The following is a 12,550-nucleotide window of genomic DNA, read 5'->3' as shown; positions in this document are numbered from 1 at the left end:
ATAGAGACACAGAGAGAGAGGGGCAGAGGCACAGGCAGAGGGAGAAGCAGGCTCCACGCAGGGAGCCTGACGTGGAACTCGATCCAGGGTCCCCAGGATCAAACCCGGGCTGCAGGCGGTGCCAAACCGCTGCGCCACCGGGGCTGCCCAATTTCTAATTTTTTAATTTAATTTTATTATTTTTAAAATAAGCTTCAAGAAGATCAAACTGATCTTTTTTTTTTTTTTTTTAAGATTTTATTTATTTATTCCTGACAGACACAGAGAGAGAGAGAGAGAGAGGCAGAGACACAGGCAGAGGGATAAAGAAGCAGGCTCCATGCAGGGAGCCCGACATGGGACTCAATCCCAGGACTCCAGGATCACACCCCGGGCTGCAGGCAGCGCTAAACCGCTGCGCTACCGGGGCTACCCCCCTTCCCTTTTTAAAAAGATTGATTTATTTATTCATGAGAGACACAGAGAGAGAAGCAGAGACATAGGCAATAGGCAGAGGGAGCCTGATGCAAAACTCGATCCCAGGACCCCGGGATCACGCCCTGAGCCAAAGGCAGACCTTTAACCATTGAGCCACCCAGGCATCCTTTGGATCCACATTCCAACATCGTCTGAGAAAATGAACTCCAGATGTATCATGCACCTAAATGTAAAAATCTCAAAATATAAAATTCGTAGAATAAAACATGAGAAAAGTCTTTATGAAGTCAGGTTGGGCAAAGATTTCTTAGGTACAACACCAAAAGCATAACCCATAATAGAAAACAAAAGATAAAAAAAGAAAAAAAAAGAGATAAACTAGACTTCATCAAAATTAAGAACTTCAATTCTTAGAAAGACACTGTGCAGAGAATGACAAGCTAAGCCAGTGACTGAGAGAGAATATTTGAAAATCACATATTTGATAAAAGGTTTCCAGAATATAGTGAAAAACTTGCAAAACACAATAAAACCTAATTTAAAAATTGGGCAATAAATTTGAATAGATCTATCCTCCTCCTAAAAATATACAGGTGGCAAATTAGCACATGAAAAGTTGTTTAGCACCATTAGGCATTAGAAAAATGCAAATTAATCAATACCACCTCATACCTACTAAAATGTCTATAATTTACAAGACTGACTATAAAATGTCAGCAAGGATGTGGAGTAAATCAAATACTGAAACAATGCAGGTGGAGATGTAAAATGTACAGTCTCTTTGGAAAAGTTTGGCCATTTCTTCAAAAGTTTAACATCCATCTGTCATGTGACCTAGCCATGCTACACCTAAGTGTTTTCTCTCAAGAGGAAAGACAGCATATGTCCACATATAAACTTGCACACAAATGTTCATAGCAGCTTTATTTATAATATCTTCAAAGCAGAAACAAATACCCATTGGCAGGTGAATAGATAAACTGTGGCATAATCATACAACGGAATACTACTCAGCAATGAGGATCACATAATAACATAAATGAAACATAAAATAATTATGCTGAGTAGAAACTTCCAGACAGATAAAGGATACCTACTTTAAGATTTCATTTATATAAAATTCTAGAAAATATAAACTAATGTATAATGACAACAGATTGGTGGTTGAGTGGGGTTGCAAGAGATATGTTACAGGGCTTTTGGAAGTGATGGATGGATGATGTTCTCTATCTTAAATGTGGTGATAGCTGTTGCAACAGATGTATACCTCTGTCAAAACTTACCCAACTATACCTTTTAAATATGTGCAGTTTAGTGAATGTCAATTATACCTCAATAAAGCTGATAAAATGATATGCTCCCCTTAAGGCTATAGTTCAAGAAAAACTTTTTAGTAGCTTAGCTCATTGAACATATATGATCTTCACTTATCATCTTCAACTTGAATGAATCAAAATTTAAAAATGTTCTCTGAATAGGTACTGACATCAATTTATTATAATGTTAGATCCATTAAAATCCAGAATTTTCCATTTATCTCTATCGATCAAAATTAACAAGCTGACAAAGCTCCTCTTTGTGCAAACACAGCTCTAGTAGGGAAGTCACAGAACCAGAAAGTTCAGCCTTTTCTGTAATCACACTGAAATCCATGAATATCTACAGAGGAGTCACAAGAATGTACATAAAATGCACATAAAGAATAGAACGTTAAGAGAGAGCCACGAAAGAATAAGAGCTAAAAGCACATAAGATGAATTTATCTCTAGAAATATGTTTTAGTTATACAATTTACTTTGGATTGAACTTTTTTTTTAAAGATTTTATTTATTTATTCATGAGAGACACACAGGAGAGAGAGAGAAGCAGAGACACAGGCAGAGGGAGAAGCAGGCCCCATGCAGGGAGCCTGACGTGGAACTCGATCCCGGGTCTCCAGGATCAGGCCCTGGGCTGAAGGTGGCGCTCAACCACTGAGCCACCCGGGCTGCCCCGTGGATTGAAGTTTTTAAGATATATACAGGTGATTAAAAAGGAGAGGTGGTTTCTGTTCTGAGCTGAAGGTAGGGATTATGTCACATAGCTATATTCAAGGGTAATAGGGAAAGCAGAGTATAAGAAACTTTCGTATTCCCTTCATATAATTTATAAGCTATGGCCTTATTAATGATATCTGACTGAAGGAAAATGCACCCTCTAGGTGATCTAAAAAAGAGAGGGGTAGGAGTTAGGCTCGGCCATGTGATAGGCAGCATTCTCTGTTGACTCAACTGAATTTGGTATTCAGTTCTGTGCCTCAGTCAAACCCACTTTTCTTTCTGTCATTACCAGGGAAAATAACCTAAACCCTGATAGTTAAAACAAATATACTTACCATGAAAATTTTCCAAACACAGTAAATAGAGAAAAAGTAACCCAGAAAATTAAAGTATTTCCCCTTGAAAGTTTTGGAATATTCTATTCTCTCCTGAGAGAAACAAACAACAAAACATGGTTAGTCTCAGCAAAATGTAAACTAATACTCAACCAAAACATTCTTGCCTCTATGAAATCACTGCTTTGCCAGGGTGAAAAACCCACACGTGATATTAATATTAAAATAATACTAGTGGGCAATATTTATTACTTGATGCTTACTTTAAGCCTGATACTAAGATAAACCCCTTACATACATTATCTACTTTAATTTTTATAACAACTCTTATATGTTCTATTATCTTAATTTTACACATGAGAAAACTGAGGCTTACAGGGATTAGATAATTTGCCCAAGGTCACACAGCCAGTGAGTTGGGGAATTTAGGCCCAGGTCTGTCTTCAAGGCCCATGTTAACTTCTATCTTATATGGCTATTCCTATGAAGTGATCCTTGAAAAGTATAAAAATAGTTCAAACGAACTTAACTAATAGATTTTGCTTATTTATTTATTTATTTATTTATTTATTCATTCATGATAGATGTAGAGAGAGAATGAGAGAGGCAGAGACACAGGAAGACGGAGAAGCAGGCTCCACACTAGGAGCCCGGCGCGGGACTCGATCCCGGGACTCCAGGATCGCGCCCTGGGCCAAAGACAGATGCCAAACAGCTGAGCCACCCAGGGATCCCCCTAGATTTTGCTTATTTAAATTGTATTTTAGTTGTAAAGTTACTTCTTACAATTAGGTCACTTCTTGCTCTGGATCCTTCCTTCCTTTCCCTTCCCTTCCCTTCCCTTCCTTTCTTTTTAAGAGAAAGAGAGCTGAGAGGGTGCAGGGGGAAGGGCAGAGGGAGAGAGGGAGAGAGGCAGGGAGAGAGAGACAGAGAGAATCTTGAGCAGGCACTACACCCAGTGTGAGCCTAATAAGGGGCTCATTCTCATGACCCTGAGATCATAACTTGAGCCAAAACCAAGAGTCAGACATTCAATTGACTGAGCCACCCAGGTGCCACTTGATCTGGATCCTTTAAAACATGGCTAGATCATGGCACTGCTCTTACAATATTACTAATTTATAAGGGAATAAAAAGCAATCAGAAGAGTTATCATATTGACCCTGAATCAGTAGAAGTAGTGTGTGCCACCTTCTGATGTTGAAAAACCTCTCTTGACTACCCCAATAATTTCTATTATTGAGAGTGTTCCAGTAAGAATTTTGCTACGGGTAGGAGCAATGTCATGAAGAATGCTGACTCCTAATGCTTCATGGCTGATACTAGAGCTATGAGGTCTCTCTTGCACAGCTTGGCCATAGAGGATACTAAATCTAAATCTTGTTCTCTTTTCAATCAGACTGGTAAAAACAGCACTTCCATTTCCTTAATCTGTACCTTGGTAGCATATAGATCAGCTGTTTCCAGAAAAAGCTGCCTGCTTAGTTCTTCCAAAGCATCCACTTCCTGTTGAATAAGAGTAAGATCTGGCACAAAATGGGCATCAAGGTTTAAATCATAAGGAAGTTTCAAGAAATAGCAATGAAGAAAGCATATGCTTTTGATTTCTCCTAGAGTAATCCTAGAAACTACCTATTTATTCAATTTCCTGCTTCACTGGCCAACAGTACTCCTTCAGAGCAATTTTCCCAATCTCCAACACAGGTGTGTAAAACTTCTCCAGCAAGAGCATTATCAAACACATACCACTCAGTTTTTCACTAGTTCAAGTGGCTCAGACAGATGGTTCTGTTCATTGTTGTTTTTCTTTGATTTGGTTAGAGTAAGTCAAATATAACCTTGAAATCTCAAATAGTTACACAGGTAACTATAAAATAGCATAGTTTTTCCCTAAAATATCTGAATAAATATATTATTAGGAAAGGGAATTAACATTACTGAGTTCTAATACAGGCTGGGATTTATAAGCATGACCCTGTTTGGTTCTTACAGACATTATTTTCTATTATTCTCCCAACAGTCTCATGAGATAGGTGTTATCACCCATTTTGTAGATAAGGAAAGCAAAACTCAGAGTCAAATAACTTGCTCAGTCATGAGGCTAATAGGTGTGGATGCAAAGTCAGATCTGCCTTCCTCCAAGGCCTGTTCTTTCCATTACACTAATGCTACTTTGCAAAGAACTCAGTGAGATCCTATTACTTTCTCCATTTAGACTTGACATATTGTTGCTAAAATAGCTTAAGCCTACTTTGGTTTTTATGGACTTTTAAGTAATAAAAATATTGAAGATAGCCCAAGTTGGAAGATCCACTTTGATACAAATCCTCCCTACTCTGATTTTTCTCACTAGAGGCATACCCCATTTTGTTGCCCTCCGCAGATTTTTTTTTTTTTTTAAACAAATTGAAGGTTGTGGCAATCCTATGTTGGGCAAATCTATTGGCACCATTTGTGTCTCTGTGTCACATTTTGGTAATTCTCACCTTACTTCAAACTTTTTCATTATTATTATCATTATTATATTTGTTATGGTGATTTATGATCAGTAATTACCACTTACTGAAAATTCAGATGATGGTTAGTATTTTATACACACACACACACACACACACACACGGGATATATATATATATATATAAATATAAAATATATATAAATATAAGATATATATATTTTAAAGAATGCTATTGCACACTCAATAAGATATGGTATAAGCATAACTTTTATATATACTGGGAAACCAAAAATCTTCATCTGAATGCTTCATTGTGATATTTGCTTTATTGTGATGTTCTGGAACCAAACCTGTAACATCTCTGAGGTATGTATTAGGTATGCCAGTAGTACTCAAATTACCAAGTGCCCTTCAGCTCCTTTCTCAGTAGTGGCTGCTACTCACATGGTCCAGGCAAACAACAGGGTGTAACTAAGTTTCAAGTCTGCCTCTCCCATGATTAGATAGCCAGCTTTTTGAGGAGAGAGAGTATACTCTATTCATCATATTTTTTTAAAAGATTTTATTTATTTATTCATGAGAGACACAGAAAGAGAGGCAGAGAGAGGCAGAGGGAGAAGCAGGCTTCATGCAGGGAGCCCAATGTGGGACTCAATCCCCAGTTTCCAGGGTCATGCCCTGGGCTGGAGGGGGAGCTAAACCGCTGAGCCAGCCGGGCTGCCCTCTATTCATCATTTTATCCCTTAGGATTCTGCCTGGAAATAGGAGACGTGAAATAAATGTTTTTGGATTAAATGCATTCAATGTAAACCTTTTTTTCTCTCTCCTAGTCATGTTATCCTGTCTTTCTTTGGTCTAATTCTTATCTACTTTTGACACCAGAAAGATATGCCACAATTTATAGCAAGAACAGATTATATCCTTTTCTTCCAGTTGAAGCAAAAGGGAATTTGTGCTTCCTCAGGCCAGAGAAAGAAGCAAGAATATGCTATCTTACACCAGCACCCCCCCCCCCCACCCCCCAATGCCCCAGAGTTTTGACTTAAGAGCCTGGTAGGGGCAGCCCGGGTGGCTCAGCGGTTTAACACCACCTTCAGCCCAGAGCCTGATCCTGGAGACTCGGGATCAAGTCCCACGACGGGCTCCCTGCATGGAGCCTGCTTCTCCCTCTGCCTGTGTCTCTGCCTCTCTCTCTCTTTCTCTCTCATGAATAAATAAATAAAATCTTAAAAAAAAAAAAAAAAAAAAAAAGAGCCTGGTAGTCACAGAGAGATTTTGTTACTCTATTTAGGCATCAGTTTTTTTTTTTTTTTTTCTGGCATCAGTTTAACACTGCAACCAGCTGGGCCAGGACTAGTCCATTAACCCAGTCTCTTTGATTCTTTAAATCAAAAGTCACTGAAGATACAGCGCTGCTTAAAATGTGTTTAGAAATACTGACTGCTTTAGAAAACAGGTCCCTACCATCCCATACATACACAAACCATCCATTTTAGGGACCCATTGTATGTGTGTGTGTGTTTTTAGCCATTGTGTTTTATGCTGCTTGTTCACACCTGGGAAACAGAATAGTGCAGGGGAAAGAACCAAGAGGAGGCCCTATCTTTGCCACAAACCACAGGGTGACTTAATTTCTCTGGGTCTATTTTCTTATCTATAAAATGGAAAGAGTGACTTTTGGGACTTTTTTAGCTCAAGGACAATGGTTTTATGATCTTTTAGGGGTATTGGAAAGATGACTCTGTATTTCCTAAGCCTAGCCCTGCCCAGCTGGACTCTGATGCAGTCAGGTACCTCAGGAGAGACCACCCCAATACTACTTTTTTCTTCTGGCCTTGGTCCAGAGTTGAGAAAAAAGAATCAAACAGAGGGATAAATAAAGGATACTTTCACTTCCTGGTGCTGAAGTGGTAACACTTTTTATCATTCCCCAGAATCCTGATGGTTTGTTATGCACCTCCCCCTTCTGGAACATAGTTCTCCGTGTCATTGCCATCCTGAAATGAAAGAAAAGATAAAACCTCAGGAAGGGAGCTTGGACCCTCATAGTCTATTCTCATCTACCTTCTAGTCTCATAACTACCCCTTTCTCTTGCTGAGCTGTTCAGGAAAGAATGCAAAGTCTGAAGTCCTGCTTTTCCACTACTCACAGCGGAGGGGAAACTACACACTCCCAAGCAGCAATGTGGCCTAGGCAAAGGAGCACAGAATTTGGAGAAGACAATAAATGTGGAGATTGGCTCTAACTGAGAAGCTGTGAGACTTCAGAGTTTCTATTTACTCATCTCTGGATGGGTAATCATAAGAAATCATGTTGTCAACTACAAAGCACTATGTATATTTTAATAACTATTACCATTATTTAAGGACAAAATAGTTAACACACCTAAAGGACCAGGTTCAGATAGGAACTAAGAAATGTTTTCTTTCCGGGATGCCTGGGTGGCTCAGTGGTTGAGCATCTGCCTTTGGCCCAGGGCGTGATCCTGGAGACCCGGGATCGAGTCCCACATCGGGCTCCCTGCGTGGAGCCTGCTTCTCCCTCTGCCTGTGTCTCTGCCTCTCTCTGTGTGTCTCTCATGAATAAATAAATAAAATCTTAAAAAAAAAAAAGAAATGTTTTCTTTCCTTTGCAAAAGCAGACAGAAGAACAAAAAGTAAATCCAGCAAAATCACATGCACTTAGTCTCTTCTAAAACATCATTCTCTAATGCTATCCCTTCCCCCCACCAACTACTGAATAAGCCAAGAAACTTACTATTCCTTCCTCTTGTCCTTTCAGTGTATGGAGGCCTCACTGCCTCAGTAGCAGTTGCTGGCATGTTCCAGCTTACCGCACTGGTGTTAAGAACAAGGTCCTTGAGGGGGCACCTGAGTGGCTCAGTGGTTGAGCATCTGCCTTTGGCTCAGGGCGTGATCCCGGAGTCCTGGAATCGAGTTCTGCACCAGGGTCCCTAGCCTGCTTCTCCCTCTGCCTATGTCTCTCATGAATAAATAAATAAAATCTAAAATAATAATAATAATAAAAGAACAGGGCCTTGCAAGGGCCTTGCAAGGAAAAGAAAGATTTCTTGTACATAATAAATGGTTACTTCAAGGGTGTAGTGGGTCACGGCCTACCAGCCTAAAATAAAGCACGTGAAGTGTAACAGAGAAGTAGAACTAAAGAAAAACTGAACTGAAGATAGAGATTTTTGGGTGACATGAGAGATAAGTGGCAAGGAGGAAGAAGCTGCATTAATATTTCCTGTTGGAACCAATGTAAAATAATACCAATGGTACCAAATAGTATTTTGTAGGCTGATTCTTTAAGCCACAGGTTAAAATGATATAAATAATAAAAATATTAGGTGTAGGGATCCCTGGGTGACGCAGCGGTTTGGCGCCTGCCTTTGGCCCAGGGCGCGATCCTGGAGGCCCGGGATCAAATCCCACGTCGGGCTCCCAGTGCATAGAGCCTGCTTCTCCCTCTGCCTATGTCTCTGCCTCTCTCTCTCTCTGTGACTATCATAAATAATAAATAAAAATTAAAAAAAAATATTAGGTGTATTGGGCCATGCTGACTTAACTGTTTCCTCCTCAAAATGACTTTTGCCTGGATACTGAGTGAATGAAATAGAGCTCTTAGTTTTAGCTGTCTTTTTCTTTAATTACATACATTCATTGTAACTCAGCATTGTTGGAAATGTAATTAACAACTAAGAAGAGGCTCAGGCCTGGGGAGATTCTGACTTGGCAAGACTCATAACCCTTAGTTTTCCCATCTTCATAGGTAGAAAAGCTAGAACATGTGTATGAAAAGGAAAAGGTTCTATCTCACTTGCTTAAAGGTTCACTTCAGTTTACCCTGCTGGATTAAAGGAGAGGCACTGGGGAGAGAGAGAACAGAGACCCATTTCTATTATCTTTAGTTTTAATGTCTACAGTACAACAAACGCAATGACCAGCTGTGGAGTGGAACTGGTTGACTATAAAAAGGTGACTGACACTGTATCATGGCCCCATAACTGGCAGCAAGGTATAATCCACTCAAAGTGAAGATTATCCACACAGCAAGCATAACCTTGTTTTAAACAACTGACTTTCACTTTTAATTTCATCACTGAACTCTGAATCAATTTTGTTCTTATTGAAGAAGTTGCAGATGAAAATTAATATCTATTTTTAAAAGAAACAGTAACAATATCAAACTTCCTGAGATATGGTTAAAAAAAAAAAAAAAAGGAAAAAAATAGTATGAGGTACCAGAGAAGTTGGTAACTTTTATATTGAACTTTTTGTCACTATCATCACTACCTCCACCTACTGTGATCATCGTCCCTATTGCCTCTTTATAACAAGGGTAGTCCAGATTGAGAAATTATCTATTCATTATTAGCTGAATGCCATTAAAAAACCCCACAGTCAGGAAAAATACATGCACCTGGCTGAGGTTTGGTGGTAGCAAGTCAAGAGGCTTGAAAAGGTCTACTGTGGTTTAACCATGCCCTTCTATTGTTTCTCACGGAAACCAGAAAAGTAGGTATTTAGATATTACTCTTCTTTTTTAATTAAATATTTTGAGATCACTGTAAATTCACACGTGGTTATTTTAAAAAAATAGAGAGATCCCAAGTACCCTATACCTAGCTTTCCCCAGTGGAAATATCTTGTAAATTTATAGTATGTTTTACAACCAGGGTATTGACTCTGGTAGTCAAGATAAAGAAAGTTTCCATCACTACAAGAATCCCTCACGTTGCCCTTGTGGAGCCCATTTCCCCCCTTCACCTCCAACTCTTCTTTAAACACCCAGCAACCACAAATCTGTTTTCCATTTCTAATTTGCCCCTTCAAAAATGTTACATAAATAGAATCATATAGTATACAACCTTTATGGATTGGCTTGTTTTGCTCAGCATAATTTCCTAGAGTCATCCAGGCTGCTTTTATTGATAGTTCATTCCTTTTTGTTACTCAGTAGTATTCATGGTATGGATGTGCCACATTTTGTTTAACCATTCATTCATTAAAGGATATCTGGCTTATTTCCATTTTTGGCTACTATAAGTAAAACTGCTATAAACATTAATGTACAAGTTTTGTGTGAACATAAGTCATTTCTCTGGGATAAATGCCCAGGAATGCAATTCACTGGATTGTGTGGTAGCTGCAGGTTTAATTTTTAAAGAAACTGCTAAATCTGATCCAGAATTACTATTACTACATTTTAACCAGCACTGTATGCGTGATCCAGTTTCTCTGCATCCTTATTAGAATATGGTGTCATCTATTTATTTTAGCCATTCTAGTATGTGTATATTGGTTATCTTGTGGTTTTAATTGCATTTCTGTAATGGCTTATGATGTTAAAACATCTTTTCATGTACTCAATTGCCATCTGTATATGCTCTGTAATGAAATATCTGTATGTCTTTTGCCCATTTTCTAACTGGACTTTTTTTTTTAACTCTGTATTTTGAAAGTTCTTTATATACTTTAGGGTTTTTTTTTCCAGATATGTAGTTTGCAAATATTTTCTCTCAGTCTGTAATTTGTCTTTTTATCCTCTGAGCACAGTCTTTCCCAGAGCAAAAGTTTTTAGTATGGATGAAGTCCAATTTACCAATGTTTCCTTTTATAAAGTATGCTTTTGGTGTCACAAACTCTGCCTAGCCCTAGATCCCTATGTTTTTTTTTTCTCCTAAGTTATAGTTTTACGGTTTAATTTTTGTATGTGAGATTTATATTACTTGTTTTAAAAGAAACCTATGGATGTTCAATTGCTCCAGCATCATTTGCTGAAGAAGCTATATTTTCTCCATTGAAATGCTCTTGTATCCTTGTAAAAAATTAGTTGGGCATACTTATGTTGGTCTGAGTTCTCAACTCTGTTCCACTGATACGGCTATATCTCTGCCAATATCACACAGTCTTGATTAGTATAGCTGTACAGTAAGTTCTGAAATCAGACTGATTCTTCCCATCTTGTTCTTTTTCCAAATTTTTTTAGTTATTCTAGTACTTTTGCCTTTCCATATAATAGAACAATTTTGTGTAGATCTACAAAAAATCTTGTTGCTATATGTTAAACCTGTGTATCAATGTGGAGAGAATTAACATCTCTACTATTTTGAGCCTTCCAATCTATAAACAGGTTATGCCTATTTATTTATTTATAAAGATTTTATTTATTTATTCATGAGAGACACAGAGATAGACATAGGCAGAGGGAGAAGCAGGCTCCATGCAGAGAGCCCAATGTGGGACTTGATTCTGGGACTCCGGGATCACACCCTGAACGGAAGGCAGATGCTCAACCACTGAGCCACCCAGGTGTCCAGCCTCTCTATTTAGATACTTGATTTCTTTCAACAGCATTTTATCTTTTTCAGCATGTAAGTCCTGTACATGTTTTGTTAGACTCAGCTGAGTAGTTCATTTGAGTGAATGTAATTGGTATTGTAATTGATACTGTATCGAACTGCCAGTATAAAGAAATACAATTTATTTCTGTATATTTATTTTGTACCTTACACTCTTATTAAACAAACATTAGTTCCCCTGTATATATCATTCTTTTCTTGTCGCTTTCAAGATATTTTTATCTGTATCTTTTAGCAGTTTGACTATAATGAACCTCGGTGTAGTTTAGTTTTTATCCTAGTTGGGGTTCTTTAGGCTTTTTGGATCTGTAAATTAATGTTTTCCGCCAAATTTGGGAAGTTCCTGGCCATTATTTCTTTACATGCTTTTTTGCTTTTCTCACTCTTTAGGACTCCAACTCCATGTTGAATTGACTTTGTTTTATACTGAGATACTGTGCGTTTTTTCCCAGTCTTTTCTCCCTCTTTTCTTCAAACTGAATAATTTCTATGGATCTGTCTTCAACTCGATTCTTTCTTCTACTATCTCAATTTCTGCTAACCCTATGTATAAAATTTTCATTTCAGTTACTGTACTTTTCAACTTTTGAATTTCTGTTTTCTTTTAAAAATAGTTTCCATTTTTTTTTTTTTTGGAATGCTTTATTCACTAATATTATGCTTTCCTTCATTTCTTAGAATTTATAATAGCTGCTTTAAGTCTATTTGCTAAATCTATTACCTGGGCCCACTTAGTTAAGTGTCAATGAACTGCTTTTAATCTTGTATATGGATTGCAGGGCTCCATTTCTTTGTATGTCTAGTAAGTTTTGGCTGAAAACTTAACACCGTAGATACTATGTTGCAGTACTATGAAATCTGTTTTGTTTTTCTGAGGACTTTGTTGTTGTTGTTCTAATAAAAAAGTTAACTTCCCTGGGCTCAAGCTGTGAAATG

General features: G+C 38.0%; 1 protein-coding gene across 3 annotated transcripts in view; it reads right to left on the bottom strand.

Annotated features, from left to right (window-relative positions):
* The window catches only part of GPR89A (G protein-coupled receptor 89A), a 61,151-nt gene that overhangs the window by 15,331 nt on the left and 33,270 nt on the right, over window positions 1–12,550 (bottom strand). For 2 of the 3 annotated variants that reach the window (XM_038561997.1, XM_038561995.1), the window contains 3 exons: window positions 7,137–7,246; window positions 4,229–4,335; window positions 2,792–2,884 (listed from right to left, as the gene is read on the bottom strand). In XM_038561997.1, coding sequence (XP_038417925.1) covers window positions 2,792–2,884; window positions 4,229–4,335; window positions 7,137–7,246 — 310 coding nt within the window. The remainder of the gene's footprint in view (window positions 1–2,791; window positions 2,885–4,228; window positions 4,336–7,136; window positions 7,247–12,550) is intronic. The other variant, XM_038561996.1, reaches the window with a different exon arrangement.

This window comes from Canis lupus, chromosome 17 (assembly GCF_011100685.1).
Source record: "Canis lupus familiaris isolate Mischka breed German Shepherd chromosome 17, alternate assembly UU_Cfam_GSD_1.0, whole genome shotgun sequence".
NCBI lineage: Eukaryota > Metazoa > Chordata > Mammalia > Carnivora > Canidae > Canis > Canis lupus.
This window is presented reverse-complemented; position numbering and strand designations above follow the sequence as displayed.